This window comes from Lipophrys pholis (genome assembly GCF_963383615.2).
Source record: "Lipophrys pholis genome assembly, chromosome: 8".
Classification (NCBI taxonomy): domain Eukaryota; kingdom Metazoa; phylum Chordata; class Actinopteri; order Blenniiformes; family Blenniidae; genus Lipophrys; species Lipophrys pholis.
The window spans coordinates 6,731,958-6,752,043 of record NC_137630.1 but is presented as its reverse complement, the minus strand read 5'-3'; the positions used below and the strand labels follow the sequence as shown (position 1 = coordinate 6,752,043).

At 43.0% G+C, this 20,086-nt stretch overlaps 1 protein-coding gene across 1 annotated transcript in view; it reads right to left on the bottom strand.

Moving 5' to 3' along the window:
• Positions 1 to 1,582: 1,582 nt before the first annotated feature.
• arhgap4b (Rho GTPase activating protein 4b) overlaps positions 1,583 to 20,086 on the bottom strand; it is a 44,754-nt gene continuing 26,250 nt past the window's right edge. Inside the window, exons 7-24 of the mRNA XM_080469515.1 lie at positions 18,970 to 19,098; positions 18,640 to 18,861; positions 15,957 to 16,058; positions 15,668 to 15,853; positions 15,479 to 15,563; positions 14,481 to 14,508; positions 14,021 to 14,117; positions 10,894 to 10,954; positions 10,513 to 10,590; positions 9,014 to 9,142; positions 8,344 to 8,449; positions 8,022 to 8,249; positions 7,187 to 7,242; positions 6,227 to 6,398; positions 5,316 to 5,441; positions 4,971 to 5,078; positions 3,108 to 3,210; positions 1,583 to 1,948 (exon numbers count right to left, since the gene is read on the bottom strand). Coding sequence (XP_080325641.1) covers positions 1,697 to 1,948; positions 3,108 to 3,210; positions 4,971 to 5,078; positions 5,316 to 5,441; positions 6,227 to 6,398; positions 7,187 to 7,242; positions 8,022 to 8,249; positions 8,344 to 8,449; positions 9,014 to 9,142; positions 10,513 to 10,590; positions 10,894 to 10,954; positions 14,021 to 14,117; positions 14,481 to 14,508; positions 15,479 to 15,563; positions 15,668 to 15,853; positions 15,957 to 16,058; positions 18,640 to 18,861; positions 18,970 to 19,098 — 2,268 coding nt within the window. The 3' untranslated portion in view covers positions 1,583 to 1,696. The remainder of the gene's footprint in view (positions 1,949 to 3,107; positions 3,211 to 4,970; positions 5,079 to 5,315; positions 5,442 to 6,226; positions 6,399 to 7,186; positions 7,243 to 8,021; positions 8,250 to 8,343; positions 8,450 to 9,013; positions 9,143 to 10,512; positions 10,591 to 10,893; positions 10,955 to 14,020; positions 14,118 to 14,480; positions 14,509 to 15,478; positions 15,564 to 15,667; positions 15,854 to 15,956; positions 16,059 to 18,639; positions 18,862 to 18,969; positions 19,099 to 20,086) is intronic.

Below are 20,086 nucleotides of genomic sequence, written 5' to 3'. Positions count from 1 at the left end.
AATATTTTAGCCAAAAACAACCTAAAAGCGAAGCTAATGCTTCAACAAATTATCCATTAACCACACGTCAGTGTTGCAATACCACTTTGTGCCACAAGGTGGTTTAATGAGACGAAGAAACAGACACAAACAGAAACCAGCATTTTGGTGAGTGTCCCGAAGTTCTTGATAAAACTATGGGAAACAGTTGCTCACTACTGCCACTCAGTGGGCATAATCCCATCAAGAACAGACAGAATTCATCTGTAAATTAAGACCAAAGACGGCTGCTCTTCAACCTTGGTCCCTAACAGCAGGAAAACCTCAAGGTAGAATGGACCGTTGGCCGGTTCAGTATTTTCAATGAGCCCGTGGTTAAACAGTGACTGAGATATTACTTTAATCTTACATATTGTACCCAGAAAGTAGATTTTCTTTTATCATTATAAAATGGATTCCTCAGGTTTGCCTCAAAAGTAGCAGCCGTTTTAAGCAGAGATTTAAAGGAACTCGTCAAAACGGAGTGTGCTAACAGAAATAAAACCTCACTTTGGAGAAGCACTCAGCTGTGCAAGAACATCTGAAGAACTAACGCAGCCTCTGGGCTCAGTAATCCTCCTTCAAAACCAAGTTACTTCCTCCCCCCCAAAAAAATCCAGCTTGTGGCGTTCATTTGATCACAACGTTGCCAGTCAGACGAATGACAGCTCTACGGCAAAGCTCAACTCATTAGATGTTCAAAAAAGTTTCCATTGTGCAATAAAAACATACATTTTTATTAAAAAAAAAAAAAAAAAAAACTCCCACTGACTGCAGCCATGGGGAAAACTGAACTAAGCTTCGCCAAATTAATCGTCTTGATAGATAAATATAGCGCTCAAGAATTTGATGACGGCGGCTCTGCAACACTGAAAACGGGTTAAAATCTGGAGAACGGGGGAAACTGGAACGCACCACAGGCGATAAGTGAAGCTGTCAAAACAAATTAAATAAAATGTCATAAATCAACAATGAGTTGAAAAAGCAACTTGGGTTTTTTATTTTGTTGGTAAAAATATGTTTTAGTGCTGATCCAGTTCACAGCAGGACACGCTTTAGCTTCTCCCAACTAAACATATTTATTTGAATCCTTATTTTTGAACATTTCTGTTGAAACGATGAACACTTTGAGGCCTGTAGTCGCAGAACACACTTCTTAAATCATTATGGAAAGCTTCCACCTGTTGAGTCTTTGTAAGTGAAAGGAGCATAAAAAGTGAAAGATGAGAAGGCACTCCTAGACACAGGCCCAAGATCAGTTTACTTTTTCCAATAAAGCAAAAACACTACAAAGGTGAGCTGATCTCAGACCTGCCACTAGGGGGCAGCTGGAGTCGTTTGCTGTTGATGTACAGTAAGCGTCATGGCAACCACTTTTAAAATTCAGTCTGGTGATAAATCTCTGGCGACTTCACATCCCTGATTCTCTCAAAAATTATATATATATATATACTGTATATATATATATAGAAAAAAAAAAAGGCTGGAAAACTAAAAAATAAACAAACTCAATAGAAAATTAGGGCTGGAAAACAGACACACTGGACGGACAGTAACACGGCACCGAGACTAGTGGCACTATGAGATGGCAGAGACACAATTATCATACACGTGTCAGAAAAATAATCCCAAGATCTTCACCAAATGCTTCATGGGCGTCAGCGTTAGTAATCCTTTCTCAGTCCACCGGTCTGAAAAGGGCCCGTCCTCGGAGGCCGAATCCCACTTTTTTGGCAGCGGGAGCAGCTTGAGGGAGGGATGAAGAGGAAGAGGAGGAGGACGACAAAGAAGAAGAAGAAGAAGAAGAAGAAGAAGAAGAAGCGGAAGAATGGACAGGGGCGGCACGGGTGGCGAGGGCGGACGGCTGCACCGGAGGCTGGCGTGACAGGAGCTCCTTGAACACGGAGTTCATCTGACGGCTGATCATGTCCTGGGGGGGGAGATGTAAATATTGTCGTCAGCCCAGAGAGGAAGACGGTGATGATGAAGGACCAGAGCCAGTCCAAGTGAGCTGCACATTTCTGCTCTTGATTTTCTTCAGTTCATCTGCACTGAGGCGTGCACGTCATAAAGCCTTGTTAGAGCCCGATATATAACAACGACCCTGAATGAAACAACGACACAGATTGTTATCAAATATGATGTAATTAAACCCAAAATGTAATAACTGGTTGATAACGTAACAGGACCTCGAGTCTAAAACATAAAAACGTTTATTACATTACGGGGCAGGCAAAATATGTTTCCCCTGATATTGTAGTAATTATTAATAATAATAATAATAATAATAATAATAATAATAATAATACTTACATCATAAAGTGAGTCATGGATTTATGGTTTGGACTTTCAAGAACCGGTTCAATTTGAGTAACACTTAAAGAATGAGCCGTAAAAGTTTGGACTGTTTGTTTATATTTATTTACAGTTTATGGTATTTATGTAAGATTGCTGTTGCAATCATGATACATGTGGATCTATAATAAAATATTTGTGTGTGAAGAACACTTTTATAAAATATTATTATATAAATATTCCACTAGCTCTACTTAAAAAAAACAAATAAGGCAACCATTTGCATTATTTATTTATGTTGTTCAAGCGAGATTGTTTTTTGTTTCAACTCCTTTTTTTTTTTTTTTACATAAAAAATAAAATCTAAGTACTGTGAACTTAATATTATCTTTAAATATCTTCAGCCATGTTTTTTTGTGCTGTCTCACATTACTTAAACTATTCATGTTTTGTATTTTGAACAAATATTCTTGATTTCAATACTCGATATATTCGTGTAAAGATAATAACTTCACTCTTTATTGTTGATTTCACATATTCGATTAAGCGAAATGTACTTCCTCTCAAGATTCATTATTCTGAGTGTTTGTAAGTAAACTTGAATGTGCATAAAGTGATTCTGAGATTTGTGTGCGTAGCAAAATGTTTATTTTGTAATCAGATTGGTATCTGCACGGTGACATTTATGTGCAAACTTCTATTTGTTTTCATAAATTTGTATGTGCGTAACAACGTTTATGTGTGCATATTCAGTTCTGTGCATGAAGCAGAATTGCTATTTTGTGATTTCTTACCTTATCTACAGCAGGTCTTTCCGCCTGAACGAACGGAGGTCCGTCTGTCGGCCTGAAGCTGCCCTGTCTCACAGTGTCCAACGTGTGTCTTCTCTCCTGAGACCTGGACGACACAGAGACTCCACCATCACTAAAAGAATGGATAACCATCCTTCTACTTGCTGGATGATCTCCTATGATGAATGTCTGATTGTGAGAGTCTGAATAGTCGTACCCTGAGTTACCATCTCTTTTTTTTTTTTTTTTTTTTAATTTCTCACGTTTGCCTTAGAAAGTGTACTTACTTTACAAAAAATAATTTTATTAAAAAGAAATTACCACAAAAGTGACATATCACAGTCCAATTTCACATGTTACAAGTTAGTGAAACACCAAAATTTGGGAAATTCATTACATAAAGACAAAATGCCAGCAGATGTTTGGTTTTGTGCAATAAGAAGAGTGATTACAGTTTTTCAGTTGTATCAACATCCACCACACATTCGTGAAACTCAAAGAAAACCAGCTTATTCCTCCATTTGTCTACAGTCACTGTCCTGGTTTTGTCTGCTGGGCAAGAATTTGTCCTCAGCTCAGATGTCAGACAAAAAAGACACTGTACAGTACAGCAGGTTATTAATCTCTGCTGTATTTTGAGTTTTCTGTCATGCAACAACAAACGTATAGAAACAAGTACCACGTAAACATTGTGGATCCTTTTATTGGGCTTCTTTTACTGCACAGGTCCATGTAGTAAGTGGAAAAGAGAATACATGTGTCTCCACTTATGCAGATGATATTGCAGTAATAGTAGTAAACCACTGAAGAAGAGCTCCACCATGGTTATTGTGTTTTCACTTCCGATCCGATCCCGATACCTGGACTTTGATATCTGCTGATACCGATACTATTCCGATACCAGAGCTCTGTTTGCTTTAATATTACTATTATCATTATTGTTGACTTTATATGAGGCTGTACTAAACTCCTCTCTACAGGCAAGCATGAAATATACGAATGTATGCATGTATTTTCTCAAAAGGCACCTTGAAGTTAGTATAAGGTCAGTACAGGAAGCAGTACAAACTATTTTGGTTCCATTTGGACAATGTGGGGGTCTGCGTGACGTCATCATCTCATAATGAACTAGTTCTATCTTTAAAACCTCAGAATCACTTTAGTAATCCCTGGAGAAATTATTTAGCAACGCAGCACAAACAGCAGTGCTTCCAGCTCGAACGCAGCTCCAACCATTGGGACTATTTTCAGAGTTTAGCGTGGAGTAGGACGCAGCTTCACGGAGGTGTGAATCGACTGCTATAGCGGAGGAGCTGCTTTTCCTTATTTTGATGCCGCGGTCAGCGCCGTTCTCCTCGGCAAGCTGGCGTGTTAAAACGGTGACGTCTGGCTGCAGAGCGGCGCCTCGCTGTACTACTGCTTTGCAAATATCCACATTGCTGTGATGCTTTGTGGCGTTTTGAGAGTAAAATATTATCCAAACAGCGACATGTTGTCATGAAAAGTTGGCTAGCCACTGTGCTGCTACGCTAGCCTCCGAGCTGGCTGCAAACTGTGGAATGGATTTCCTGACTCATTACTCCTCGTCTCTGGAGCTCCAACACCAATATACAAGTTTTAACAAGGATTTTCCCGGGTGACGACTCCTTTCAGTATTGTGACATGACAGCTAAAACAGCGCGACGCCCACCGGGCAAATTCCAATAGCTCCTACTTTTTATAAAGAAAAAGAAAAAGAAAACTGGAGTTGATGTATTTTAAGATTTACAACATGCAAGGTCATTCTGCCGGATGGATTGGACGCCCCAGTTGGCCAATGAAGGCCGGCGGGTCGTCTGTTTCGACGGCATGCGGTGTTGCTCTTACACTGGCAGGTGCCGTGTGGCCGGGGAGGTCGGCGGCTTTCGGTTGGGGCTCCCCTCGCCTCCTCGCTGTCTCCCCGGCAACGAAGCGCTATCGCTGTTCACCCGCATCCTGCCAGGACACACGCACACAAACACACGCACACAAACACACGCACACGAACACACGCACACAAACACACGCACACGAACACACGCACACAAACACACGGTCAAACGCTGCATTGTGTGTCCTGGCGTGTGTGTGTGAGACAGTGAGCGTCTGTGTACCACCATGTAGAACCCAGTGAACTTGATTGTTTACTGGTGTGTGAACGTGGTCCCGTGTTGCATGTTTGTGTGTATATACCGCGTTGTGTTCTCCATCTGTGGGTCTTCTGCTGACAGGTTTCCAGTGCTGCCGCCGCCACCGCCTCCTCCTCCTCCTCCTCCTCCTCCGCCTCCTCCTCCTTCCTCTCTTTTCCCTCGCTCTGTCCTGAGGGAGCAAGAGAATAGCAGAGAGATATATTAAGTCCGTATCTCACTGTCGACAGCACAACCAGTACAAGTTTGAATATGTGACTTATTGAAACGCCAAAATGCGTGTAGGAGGAAGGAGGAGGAGGGAAACCATGTGTGTCCACAACTAAATGACTTGGAACGTTTTGCCGGCATTAAATAAAACACGAAGAACCTTCTCACGGCGCCACAATTCTACAAAAACACCTTATACTTTAACTGATTTATTTGGATTGATGGTCACACATTTCAGTGGTAAGATATCTTGGAATAATATGTGATTGTACTTCACATGTACAGAAGTGCATGATACCAGGGATACATCTGGAAGAGTATGAACTCGCTGCGCACATAAAGGTGCAGTGAGTCAAATTTAGCTTATATCACCTCAGGGGGCAACAGTGAGCAAATGCTGTAGTGAGTACATAAATTGTCTTCAGTCCATCTTTGTTATCTATTTTTTACATTTCTATATGTATAATACTACATCTTTATTAAAATAATTGTCAAGTGCAGTATTTATTTATCTTTTTAAACTTGTAATCCTGTAGCAATACTTTATTTCAGTTTTGAAAATAAATCCCACTCTGGTCAAGTGTTTATATGTGTTGAAATAGTAATCCTCTTGTAAACAGTGGCGTGCTCACTTTGGGAAACTAAACTGATTTCATCTCACTAATGCTGCGTTCAGGAACGATGAAACAAAGAAAATTTGGATTGTTGTGATTTATTTATTTTTTTCCATAAAGACCTGAAACTCACCCTTCCAGGACGCTGATGTACTTGTGAGGGATTAGACCTTTAACCCCACCCACCTCTCCTCTCCACCAATCACAGGAGGCCTTGCTGTGAAGGATGAGAGGCTCTCCCTGCTTGAAGGAAAGCTCCGCGGGGGATCTCGCCACGTAGTCAAACATGGCCACCGCTTCCCATTCTGCACACACAGGAAGAACCAGTGTAACTGGGAGCATGCAACTGGTTTTCACCAGATTACAAAGGAATCGAGGACATTTTCCCAAATGTCTTTTAAATTCATCTTTATTACACTTTGATCCAACAGTCTCTCTTGGTCTACCTTTTCGCTTTACAAGTGAAGTTGATTGATGGAAAGATTAGTTGGTTGATTAATGGATGGATGGATGGATGGATGGATGGATGGATGGATGGATGGATGGATGGATGGATGGATGGATGGATGGATGGATTGGTTAGTTGGTTGTTAGATCATTTGTTTGGTCAGTCGGTCAATTAATGAATCAATAGTTTAGTTTCTTTATCCAATTCATGGACTGATTGGTTGTTAGTTGATCAGTTTAATGACTGACTGACTGACTGAGGCCACGTTTACACGTATTCGTGTCTCCGGTTGCATCCCAAAAGGGGGCAGGCGGATATTTACATCACAATTCGTGACCTCATGTTTTATCCAGGATTCTGATTGGCTGTCACGGCTTCATGCTTCTCATAACACTGCCCCCTACAGGTTTGGCTGCTCATAGCAGCTCTGAACCAGGTGTGTATGCGGGTCTTTGTCAATAAAGACTTTTTTTGTAAATGTAGAGGGGGAAATATCCCTATTTGTAGAAACAAGGGTATGTGTACGCGTGGCCTGACTGACTGACTGATTGATCAATTGGTTGTTGGTTGATTGACTGGTTGATTGTTGGATCAATAGATTGGTTGGCTGACTGACTGTTGGAGTGTGTGTGTGTGTGTACTGACCGTCCTCACTGGGCAGATGCTCAGCCTCTCCGTCTCCCTCCTCTGTGATTGGTTCACTGCAGGTGAGAAAAGAAGGAAACAAAAGTCGGTGGTCAAGAACAGCTGCACTTCTTGAGAAAGAGGAACTGTCACAAACACAACACACTTTCCCTCTAACCGTCTGCTGAAGCAATTTTAAATGCTGGACAAGTTCTGTCAAACAACAATTAAACCATTGAATTCAGTCAAATGTCAAACATAATGTTACATGAGTGATTAGCAGTGTTGGGGGGGGGGGGGGGGGGGGGGGTGAGCTCCACCATCGGCTCGTGTTTAATTTTAGTGAGCAATCAGCTTAATAGTATTAAGCAGTTTTTGACAAAAGCACAGCAAGCTGCTCAGAAAGGCCTTTGGCTGAGAATGAAACTCCGTTTGAAAAGGATGAGCCAGGAGAAAACGGGCAGAGAGGGAAAGCAGCTTTTTGGACTTGGAGCCATCTCAGGCTGAGTCTTTAACTCTCACATAACCCCTGGAGAAAAAGAAGGAAAAAAACCCACGGATTTTCTGTTCCTACATGTCATCCGAGGACAGAAATAATCCAGACTGTTATTCAGTCATAAGATGACAATATGTATCAAACAGAAACACTTTTCCTCACGTCGACAGAGCATGATTACATTACATTAGGTAGAACTGCATGGATGTATCTCAATTTCCCTGTGTGTGTGTGTGTGTGTGTGTGTGTGTGTGTGTGTGTGTGTGTGTGTGTGTGTGTGTGTGTGTGTGTGTGTGTGTGTGTGTGTGTGTGTGTGTGTGTGTGTGTGTGTGTGTGTGTGTGTTTGCCCTTTACTCTCACCAGTACTCCTGCTCCAGCGTCATGTGCTTCTCGTAGACGGGGCCCGGCTGTTCTGATTGGCCGGGGAAGATGATGTCATGTTGGAGGATCATGGTCTTGACCAGGTCGTTGACCTGCGGTTGCCTGGCAACGGCGTCGTCGGCATCCAAGCCCCTCAGCAGGCTCGGACCGAAGCAAACGGCCAGGTTGTAGGGCTGCATCATGTTCTCGTCGCTGTACTGAGACACGCTGGGGGAAGAAGAAAAATGAAACACTGTGACCTTCTAGTTTGAGAATATATATATTCATACATATCCCACGCTGAGTTTTGGCTCCGACTTACTGATTGAGGAAGGCGAAAAGGTAACGCATCACGATGAGGAGAGGCCGTGGGAAGGTGGAGACAATCGCTTTAATCTGGGCGGCTCTCTCCATGACGCCCTCGATTTCTGCTCGCGACAGGAAGGAGACGCGAAATGAGCCACGTGGCAAAGAGGCCCTATCTACACTTTACACACTGCCCCCTACGGGCCGCATTAAAACACCTTGATTGCGGGTTAACTTTCCACCTGCCTGCAGCCGCTATGAAACCGCATCAAATGCACAAGTCAAAGAAACGCTGTGACAAGGGCTGCAGCGCCTGGGGTGAGGTGGCTGGGTTGATTTGTTACACCACTGATGGGAAATCTGAGAATTTACAGGGAGTAAACAACCTCCAGGCGCGTTGACAATCTTGGTTCGCTGTGCAAATTGTGCTTCAGAGTGTCGGGCCCCAAGAAAAACATAGCAGTCACCAACCGGAATAATAAGGAAAAGCTTACGGTTGCAGCATGTTGCATCAACAACAAGCATAGCATTAGCTATATGAAGGGACTACTGCTACTATAGCTGAACATGCTAGAGCCTTTGGAGTTACTGACATGACAGTTTTAAAGCAGGATGTGAAATCGGAAGGCTAAAGTGAAACGACAGAAAGCAGAAACACACAGAGAAGTACGAGACGGGGGTCTTACGGACACACTCCAGCAGCCCGGAGTAGCTGTCGTAGGGGAAGAGAGGCGGCTCCAGGCCCCTGAAGTAAAGCTTCAGCACCCCGGCCACAGAATCCAGGTCGCACTCGCTGTCCGACAGGGGGTCTTCCCCTGCAGGGGGCAAATGAAGCAGAGCGGGACAAAATGGTCCCAAAGTTGAAGATGAAACATTAGTTCGATGAGTTAGAGGTTTGTTGAGTTTGGCACTAAACCGTGGACGGTTACTAGTACTGCACGCCGGGCGCAGAATAATCATCTCCGTCGCACGGCGTTCAGTTGGATTGTGTGATTATCGGAGCTCGAACACGACAATGTGACTGCAGATGGACGACTCAGCTGCAGTTTGTGCTCCATCACTGTGTCTCACCTCCTGCTGAATATTTCAAGCAAAAGCCTTTTGCAGGCGGTTTTTAGTGGTTTATTTTGGGCGGCAGATAAGAGCCTTTCTCTGGACTGTGATGTGGCGTTGCACGCTCTGCCATTTGTGGTCCGTTATAGCGCTTCACGAGGACAAACTGAGGGACACTTGAGGCATAGCAACCAGCCGCCGACACTGATGACTTTTGTTTAACTTGTGCTTATTATTGACCTTTGGCTAAGCCCCCCCCACCCCCTTAGTTACTGTTGCTAACTTGGACAAGACGTCGCAGCTGACGGCATTTTTACATGACAGCTGTCAGGGTAGAAACTGAATTTTGTGGGCATTGTGGTGGTTTACACCTCCAGGCCACCGTAGTTTTCAGACTACAAAAAAAACCAAAAAACTGTTACCTACTGTACAGGACTTATAGTAACTTCAAATTTGTAGACTTTAATTCAAATTCAATTGTTTTTTTTTTACATATGAATTATTACCTTCCCTAACAAAAGTTGGGGTAGAAGGTTATACTTTTGTCTGGGTGTATTTATTTGGATGTATACTCAGGGATGATTTGTCGTCATCATCCAAGGACCAGTTCATCACATTTTGGGACGTTTCAGAATAAATCTGAAAACACTATGACAAAAGCGTAGCCTCATGGAGGAGATCAAAGATCAGCATCTGTTGCCATGGAGACGCACCCTGCTTGGTGTTTCACGCAGTGACGTTGCTACCTGACAGGCTAGTTAGCATCAATATGAACCAACGGCTAACACGCTAGCAATGCCAACTCGGTTCCGCAAAGGAATGCGGCGTTGGCGAAGGTCTGCGGTCTACCGAGTGTAGCTCTAGTGTTGAAGTAGTTTAACTTGATGATTCTTCCATGCAGTCTGCCATTTTGGCCTCACTGTTACAGAGACAATCGCCTTTTAATAAGCAAACAAGGAAGTGACTGCTGCCTGGGGAACTTGAACCCGCCTTTTCCGAGAGGAGGGTTCCACTTAACTATCTCAGGTCTGTGGTTCTTTAGCCAGCCACAGTTTTGGAACCTGCAGAACACTGAGAGACACTAGTTTGCTTTGCGTTTCGCTGTCGGTGTAAAAAGTGATGCATTGTGTACCTCTTTCAAACGCATCTCTGAGGTGGTTAACTTCCCTCTGTGAGCCAGGAACCCGGAATATTCCTTCATGGTGGAGGCCTGAGACACACACACACACACACACACACACACACACACACACACACACACACACACACACACACACACACACACACACACACACACACACACACACACACACACACACACACACACACACACACACACACACACACACACACACACACACACACACACACACACACACACACAGATTTGCATTATACCACATGTTCCTATATTTCTAATGTCCTACACAAGCACACACCTCCGCCCACTCACTGGCTGTGTCCAAAGCTCGCTCAGCAGCGGCTTAGCGCGCCGCCATAAAAACTGACTCACCGTGAAGGTTTATGAAACGGATGCAGCTTTCAACCACCACGGGGATCTGCTGCCCAGAGCTCTGCGGAGGAAAGACGGTTAGACGAGGCGAGATGAGAGGCGACAGAGACAGAAGGAGAGACCAGATAGAGGCGCCAAGAAAAAGAGGACGGCCGGGCCACAATGGAAGGGAAGACAAAAGAGCAGGGGAACAGAGGAAGAGCCCGAAAAGAGCCGGAGAAAGACACACAATGACCAAAAGACTCAAGTCGTTCACCCACGAACCTATTCAACTTTGTCTCAGTAAAATCAGCTTCAATCGGCTTCCCAAAATGTACTAATGTACAATTAAAAAAGTTGAGTTGCAAGACTGGACAGTAGCCATCGTCCTGCATTTTGTCGTTTCTGAATAGAGTTCACAAAGAAATCGGGACGCATGTTGAAACGGCCGACCTTCAGTTTAAATCTCAGAAATGTGAATTTAAAAACAAAACAAAAACATCTTATTTTACCTTCTACTTCTCTGTGTGGTATGCTAAGCTAAAAATGCTAATCTGTTTGTTTTAAGCATTGCAAACTTACAAATAGTATTAAAAAAAACTCTCAACAGTAAACAAACATCACAGATTTACTTACAAATATCTACTAATAGTGTAAAATTGTATAAAGTGTATTAAAAAATTATTCAACTTCAGTAAATAAAAACAAAAAAACAATTCTAATACACAACACATGTTAGCTTAGCTTGTGTGTTTGGAGAATTTAATTTATAATTATACTGCACCTAAATCTAATTGACCATGATTTCTTCTTGTTTAGAAAGAAAGAATGCTGAGAAATATGAGTGATTTCTTCTCAATCCATTACGTAACACCCAACAGTTTCTTTCATATTAATCTTTTTCTTCTGAACATCGTACCTTTGGCATAAAAAAAATAAAATTTGCATTAATTTAATCTGTGATGAAAAGTATGATAATCTAACTTTTAAAGGAGGGAATGAGGCACTCGCACAATCCCTGCAGCACACTGTTGGACACGGTGTTGGACAATGGAACATTTTAAGGTGGTTATTGATGATTTACAAAATGAATTTCCTGTGTAACACTGGAATGTTGTTTACCACCAAAAATCATGACATTTGAACTTTATATTAAAGCTGCATGATATCAGGTGAACATGAGATAATGTTGATGAAAATCACAATAATAAGTTGTAAGTCGTTGGTGCCATTTACATTTTCCCTAAAGTTTCACACAAACAAAATAACCAGTGATAACGGTCAGTGTGGGTTTTGGTCATTGGCTTTTCCATTCATAAAAGGGTATTAAGAAAAGAAAAGAAATAGTGCTGATGTGATTTTCAATTTAAAATGCAACAACTGAAATTGAAATTCCAACTTATTTTTCTTTGTCAGGGTCAAGAATAGATAAACAACACTTTAAAAAACTGGTTGATTTTAATTTTCTGTTTTTAAAAACAAAAAGTCGTTTGAAGACGGAAACAAAAAAGGGCCCGTTTGTTTCATATTGTGCGACTGGAAGTTCCCGTTTTCAAAGTAAGAGCAGGTATGAAGACGGTGCTGTGTTTCTGGCTAGAGCCACAGAATATATGACTTGGTTTCCCGAGCCCAGAGGAAAATGTCTTTTAACTTTACTCTGATAATACTTTGTTTACAGTACGTAAGTAGATTCTGGTAGGATCTGTACTTTACTTGAGTTTTTACATTTATGACAACTTTCACTTTTACTTTGTTACATTAAGAAGAAAATAAAAACTTTAACTCCACTACATTTGTGCTGGATACCATCGTTACTCGCTACAAAATGAAATGTGAATATAATTGTGTAATATATATAATTGTCTGGTGCCTGTCGCTTTAAATAATAGTGCATTGTGGGACAGATCTGTTTACTTTTGGAAAATTAAATTTTTGTCCTGTTGCGATGCTGTAGATCTATCTATCTATCTATCTATCTATCTATCTATCTATCTATCTATCTATCTATCTATCTATCTATCTATCTATCTATATCCGTGTAAGAGAAAGAGACTTACTGAAGTAGATTTCTAGAAAACTATCTGTACTTTTACTCAAGTATGGCTTTCAACTACTTTTTACAGCACGGCCACAATATGGAAAAAAAATAAATAAAAAACGGGTGCGATTTTGGTTCTGGTGATTTGTTTTCTTTCTTCTTTGTTCTTAAAAACAGAAACTGAAAATCAATAAATAAAGAAAAACACTTCTATTTCAATTCAAAGTTTTTGAATTTTAAAATGAAAATAGAATGACAACTCATCTTTAGTTGTTTTTGTTTTTAAATATCCTTTTCTGAACGGAACATCCAATGACCAAAACATACACTGACACGTCGGTTGTTTGTGTAATGAGTGAACAGCCCACCGGGGGCGCCGCGGTACCTGTGTCCGAGACATTCGCCTTCTTCTTCTGCGCCGAGCAAAGCAGAGCGGGGACACAGAAAATAGAAAGCAGAGATTAGAGGAGCAGGGAGGGTGACAATATGAAGGGAATAAAGATTTAGAGGCAGTAGGAAGAGGTGCACAGAAGCACACACACACACACACACACACACACACACACACACACACACACACACACACACACACACACACACACACACACACACACACACACACACACACACACACACACACACACACACACACACACACACACACACACACAGTAGAGGAGTCGAGAGGAGGCAGCAAAGAGGCCAGTGCATTATTTTAATCCCTTTCATAAGCGAGAGAGAGGAAGCGATAAAGCAAGGGGGAGGTGGGCTGGTGGGCTGAAAGGAGAGGAAGCCAGCAGTAAGCAATGAGAATGGCCGTATACAAGGAGGCAGCAGTGTGTGTGTGTGTGTGTGTGTGTGTGTGTGTGTGTGTGTGTGGGTGGGTGCGGGGGTGGGGGGGTGATTACCAGTGTGTGTTGAGGATAAAGCCCCCAACCCCCAAATCTGCTGCATCAGTGTGACAGAATTCTCAATAAATTTCCTTTCAGAGGGTTGGACAGCAGTGCAGCGAGCACGCAAGTAAAAGTGTGTGTGTGTGTGTGTGTGTGTGTGTGTGTGTGTGTGTGTGTGTGTGTGTGTGTGTGTGTGTGTGTGTGGTGTGATGGTTACCTGTATGTAGGAGACTAACTCTGTGGTGAAGAGTGTGTGGCAGAATTGGGAAACGGGTCTGGACTTCCGTACACGCATTGACCGAGCACATTGCATTCTGGGGGGAGGGGGGGTACAATAAATAAGATGCAAGATTCATTAATGCCGATGAATCCTCGGTCAGCTGAATGTCCCCGAGTCTAATGCTGAAATAACTTCAGATTTTTCCAGTTTTGGATAGAATTTGGTTGATCTTGCTCCTCCCCGCCTTGTCCTCTCTCTCTCTCTCTCTCTCTCTCTCTCTCTCTCTCTCTCTCTCTCTCTCTCTCTCTCTCTCTCTCTCTCTCTCTCTCTCTCTCTCTCTCTCTCTCTCTCTCTCTCTCTCTCTCTCTCTCTCTCTCTCTCTCTCTCTCTCTCTCTCTCTCTCTCTCTCTCTCTCTCTCTCTCACTGAGTTCACTGACGTGCGATCCCATGATTTACCTGGAGGGGTCGCTGTCAACGGCCTCAGCTGGAAGAAACACAGAGAACAAGAAACAGGAAGATTGTTTATGCACTGATTTCACACTCCACAATCAAAGCCTCCAGCAGTGCAAAATCTCAAGCGGTGGTGATTCTCCGTGTCGACGAGCTCGGCACGCACATAGAGCGACACCTAATGGTCGGTGTCAGAAATGCAGTTAGCAAAAGAATAACAAAAATATTAAGTTGGGATCAGTCGAACCGCGGTAAATTGACTAAACTGCTCGAACTGGCCGACTGGCCGCACACACGAAGGAGTAAATCCACTTTCAATCACTGGATCCAGGTGAGTTTGTGCCGCCAAGCTGAAATGTTTACATGCGTTTTGACAGTCCGCTTTTATTCACGCGAACGCAATAAGTGATATGTAAGCAAACTGCAGTGTCCTCGTTGATATGAGGCGATGGGGTGCCACCGCATTAATACAGCAGGAAATAAATATGCAAACTTTCAACTTAAACTATCTGAACATGTTTGTGAAACTTAAAACTTGATGGATCTTATTTTTATTTTGGTCCCTTCTTTTTGGAAGGAAACAAGGACCCATTTTATACAGAGTGCTTGCTTTTTTAAATTCTATTTATTCAATTATTATTGATTTTTGGCTGTAAAATCTTTAATGCTGCTCCCGGGAGCTGTTTTTTTTTTTTTTTTTACCCTCTTCCAATTTGATTTATTGAAATCTTACAGGTTAAATTATACAGTTTCACCAGTCAGTTGTAATAATCTGTGGTTATTTCTTTTCTTTTAATTAAAACAACAACAAATTAAAAATCAAGATTAGTTACAAAAAAAAAAGGTGAAAAAAATAAGTTAAATTGTCTTTAAAAAAAAAGGAAAAAATAAGCTTTTTTTAAGATTTTCTACAAACGGGACGTCTCTGCCCTCAGCTTTACTCAATGGGGTGTGAGTGGGTGTGGCCACCAGGACAGAAACAATATTTCTAAAGATCCTCGTACCTTTCTGTATGGCATCTTGTAGAAGATCGTGTTTGGCTTGAAGTTTGAAGGTGAGAGAACTGCTGGTGAGGAACTCCTTCACTTTCTGAGACAGGAAAGAAGAACAACCTTGACTCAGGCGTCCAAACCAACACAAGGCTGAGCAGACATTGACTGGTGATGAATAAAGACGTTAGTTGATGCTCTGACTGTAAAGTAGTAGGTCTCTGTCTCCTGCTGATTGGCCCGACGCTTGGCGAGGGTGAGTTTCTGGAGGGTGCCTCCTCCTGGGGGCTCGTGCGACAGGCTGCTGGGCACGTCGAGGGATGGGTTGCAGTCGCTGTCGCACATGTTGTCCAGGAGGGCGACGAGCGTGGCTTTAAGCGTTTTACTGACCTGTGAGAGGAGGAAAGCCCGGTTATTTCAGTCCGAGAGCACCGAGTGATCAGTAAATAAATACCTCGCGACGAGAACCTCGCTTCCAAAAGACTAAACTCACCTCCTCCGTTTCCAAGGTGACGGCAGCGAGCCGAGACTGAAGCTGCTGGAACCTGGTTTCCAGTTCATACCTCACCTGGCTCTCCGCACTCACCTCGCACACCTAGAACACGGGACAAAACGTTAGGTTAAACTTTATTCTTGGTGGCAGAGATTCAACACATATTGCCATGCCAACAGGACCACGAGACAAAATGTAATGGGAAACACAAAAGAATAAAGTTTAAACTCCTGACTCATTGAAAAGTGGATATTGAGCCCAGATTGATTCATCAGCACCCAATAAAGTCTGTTGAATAATTGATATTTGGCTAAGCCCCGCCTCTGAAATCAAAACAAACCAATAGAATTGAACTATCAACTGCCTGGACTCGTCGAAAAGCATGAGAGTTGGTGACACTTTTTGCTGTTTTCTGGGCTATTTAAGTCATTTAAGACGCAAAAATGGTCAAACGATGTTCGTGGGGCTCATCCAGCAGCGATACGACGTATCCTGAAAGGATAAACAACTGGGTTTACTCTATCCCATTTCCAAAACCCAAACAAAACAACGGACAAACGTCTCCTGTAGGAGAAGCTCTGTGGCAGACTCAACGCCAAAACTATAAACAAAGTCTACATTTGTTCCAAAGTAAGAGAATGTTTTCTATAATCTTAGCAATCTGGTCATATAATATCAATCACATAATGCAGAGGTGTCAAATACTTTTTACTTCAGGGACCACATACAGCCCAATTTCTTGAGTGAGCCGCACTGGTAAAATAGTGCCATGATAACACTTAAATTAAAATTTTAAAGTCTTTCCTTTGTTGTGGTGCAGAGTATACGTGATGAAAATGGCTATATTTTCACCACAAAAAGCCAATTTCAATAAAACCTTCTGGTGCAAAATACAGTGAAATCTCAAAAAAAACTAACAAGCAAAAAAAACTTTCGTATAGCTGTTGCATTATGGGTGTTTTTTTTTACAAACGTAACCTGACAACATGCCCAACATCTTAGTTGTTGCGTTCGCCGTAAGAAACGTGATGAAAAATCAACGTTTTCTCAGAATTTTCCCTCACATGCTCGGTGGATTGTCCGGCCCGGTTGGATCAACGCCGCCAGCTGATTCACTAGCTAGGTGGCTAAGCGCTGGCTAGCTCCTGTTGCGCTGTGGTTTCTACACTGACAGCCGCCATGTACATGTAAACATGCAGTTAGCAACAGTAACTACGGGGGGGTGGAGGGGCTTACCCAAAGGTCAGTAGTTGAATATTACAATACACAATTTACTACTAATGAATGGCTACAACTCTGAGCCTGGGTGTTTGAGTAGCGCGGCGAACACAGCTGACAAAGGAAGATTCATGACTTAAATTAATCATTATTGAATGAGCCTTTGAATTAACAGAGAAGAAGAAGAAGGGCATTAGCGCTCAGCTCCCTTCAATCCCGGTCAGAGATAAAATAATAGATGTAGCCTTGAGTCTCCAAAGCTACTTAGCCAATAGATGCTGATTCCTCTAAAAGGACATTGTAAACTGTTGGAAAAGAGATTTCATTAGGAAGGAAGAGTGAAAGTATTAGATGCAGCAGAAGGGAGGAGAGGCACCAACACAGACTAATGCTCACGCTGATAGTTCTGGAAACAAAACATATTTTACACCCAAACAAAGGTTCTGATGATCAAGCTAAAGACCAAAGAGTATTCCTACAGACGAACTATCCTGGATAATGAAGTGTGTTATTTAATAGGGTGACCATATTTAGAGAGAGAGAGAGAGAGACAAAAGTCAATTATACCAACCTCAAGATACTTCAATGATACTCAAACTTTACTCGCAGATGCTCTTTCATTTCAATTTCCATCCATCCATCTTCTATACCGTTTATATCGAGGGCAGGATAAACCCTGGACAGACCGCCAGTCCAGAACTAATAAACCTTTAACGCTCATATTTCAACAATAGCTCGGAAGCCAAATCAGGCACAGGGAGAACATGCAGGCTCCATGTAAATAGGCCCAAAAACCCAGGACTACTTGTTTGTCGATCAGTTGAATGATTTTACACATTCGACAACCCATTTGTAACTTAAAATAAGGCTGTAGAACCAATCACACGTCAGTGGCAGCAATAATTAAGATTGTAAATGACGATATGCTGCTGCAGAGCAGAGCGACTGTAACAGGATCCACTGTGTTCATTCTGTGCCGTGAGATCAGGAGTCAAAAGTTCGACGCCTGCTATGGAGTTTGTTTCCCTCATGTTTGCCGACAGTCTGCAGCACGTTGACTCCCAGCTTCCGAGGCAAGACGGTAAACAAGAGGAGATCGATTCAAACAGGGTCAATGCTGGAATCCACACTGATTTCACACAGATCCGCCACACAACCTGATCCAGGTTGAGACCAAACAATTAATGACCTCCTGTCAGCGCCGCACTTTTATCTGATACAGACACATTGAGCAGCTGAATCATTAAAGTAAAGGATGACTCAGCAAATTAGTTTCAACTCATGATGCGGGAATAAAAACACAGGGAATAATAGTTCCAATAATAGTTCATGAAACTTGACGCCGGTCTCTGAACGTGTGACTTCCTGCACGTCACCAGTCTGTTGTCAACGCGGCTCAGCCCTGTCAGACGTAAGATGTACGCGAGTTGCGTGTGCAGTGTGACCAGAGGTGGTGCCGGCCTACCTGGTCCCCCTCGTGCGGGTGGTAGTTGAACCGGAACGGGAGGCAGAAGGCGGAGTCGTGCTGCTGCAGCAGAGCGTCCCGGTCCCCGCCCTGGTCCAGCGAGGTGACGGCCGCCTCCAGCTGCTTCAGCCCCGTCTCCTCCGTCTTCTGGATGCGCCACCTGCTGGCCAGGTAGCACTTCATCACCCTCTCCATGGACAGATGGAAACCAAGGTCACAGCACTGCGGGAGCGAAGAGGACGGAGAGAGTCGTGGAAGAAATGAAAGGTAAGGGATACGTTCGCATCCTTCTGTGAACAAACACAGGCTGATTTATTTCCTGTTTCTTACGTCAATGAGGGTGCTGACGTCCTGCAGGTAGTACTTGTTCATGGCTGCGTTTGCGGCAGCGAGATTCAGCAGGTAGTCATTACGAGCCTTGGTGCACTTCAGCTGGGTCTCCTGCACTCTGCCATGCCTCTGTATGTGCACACGTGAGGAACATAGTTCTATAGCATTTTACCAGAAAAAAACTCATTGAGATTAAAAATCTCTTTTTCATGCGTGTCCTGACCAAGACAGGCAGCAGTATATTAAGGTTTCAGACAAAACAGGTACGTAAAACATATAAGACAATAGTCAACATATTAAAAAACATGCAAATTTACGTCTATTATTCAAAACATCTGCAGACGGGTGTGTCTGTCTCCAAGTCACCAGGGCAACTTTCTAAAAGAGTCCAGTGAAACCAGGTTTTTAAGTTTCCGATTTTTTTTGTAGTTCGTTCCAAGCAGATGTGGCTGAAAACCTGAACGCCTTCTTCCCCAGCTCAGTCCCGACTTTTGGAACAGAAATTAAAACAAGATCCGGCGATCGAACATTATAAGAGTCCGTATTTCTGTGACTGAAGTAGACGAATCAAATATCCCACAAAACAGCATGAAAATACGTTCTCAAAAAAAAACACTGCGGCACTTTCTCTGACGTTTGATGGTGTTTGGAAGTTTTTTCAAGAGGTTCTGAGTTCACCAGCCGAGACACTCGGCTGAGATGAACTCCAGCCTCCTGCGACCCAACCTAATGGACAGAGGTGCAGATGATAATGCACGGATCCATGACGTTAGAACCACGATCAGCATGAATTAGAGGAGTGGTTACTGTGGCTATACGGGCTCCAGTGCTTCAGATATTCCTTCCTTTTGCTACCTACTGATCCCCACCGCGATGCCACCAGGAGCAATATGCTCCCAGTTGGCTCTTCCAAAGGCTGACATTTCTGCAGGGAAGGCTCAAACAATCACAGTTCACAGACTTTCTTTTGACAGATGGACACAGCAGATCGTACGTCCCGCTAAGATCCGGGTCACTGGGATCCGTCCCAGCAGCCAGTCCTGGGGGTTCTTCAGCGAGCGTCTGGCAGTTTGGTAGACAATCTCTGCCTGAAGCACTTTTCAAGAATCAAGACCTT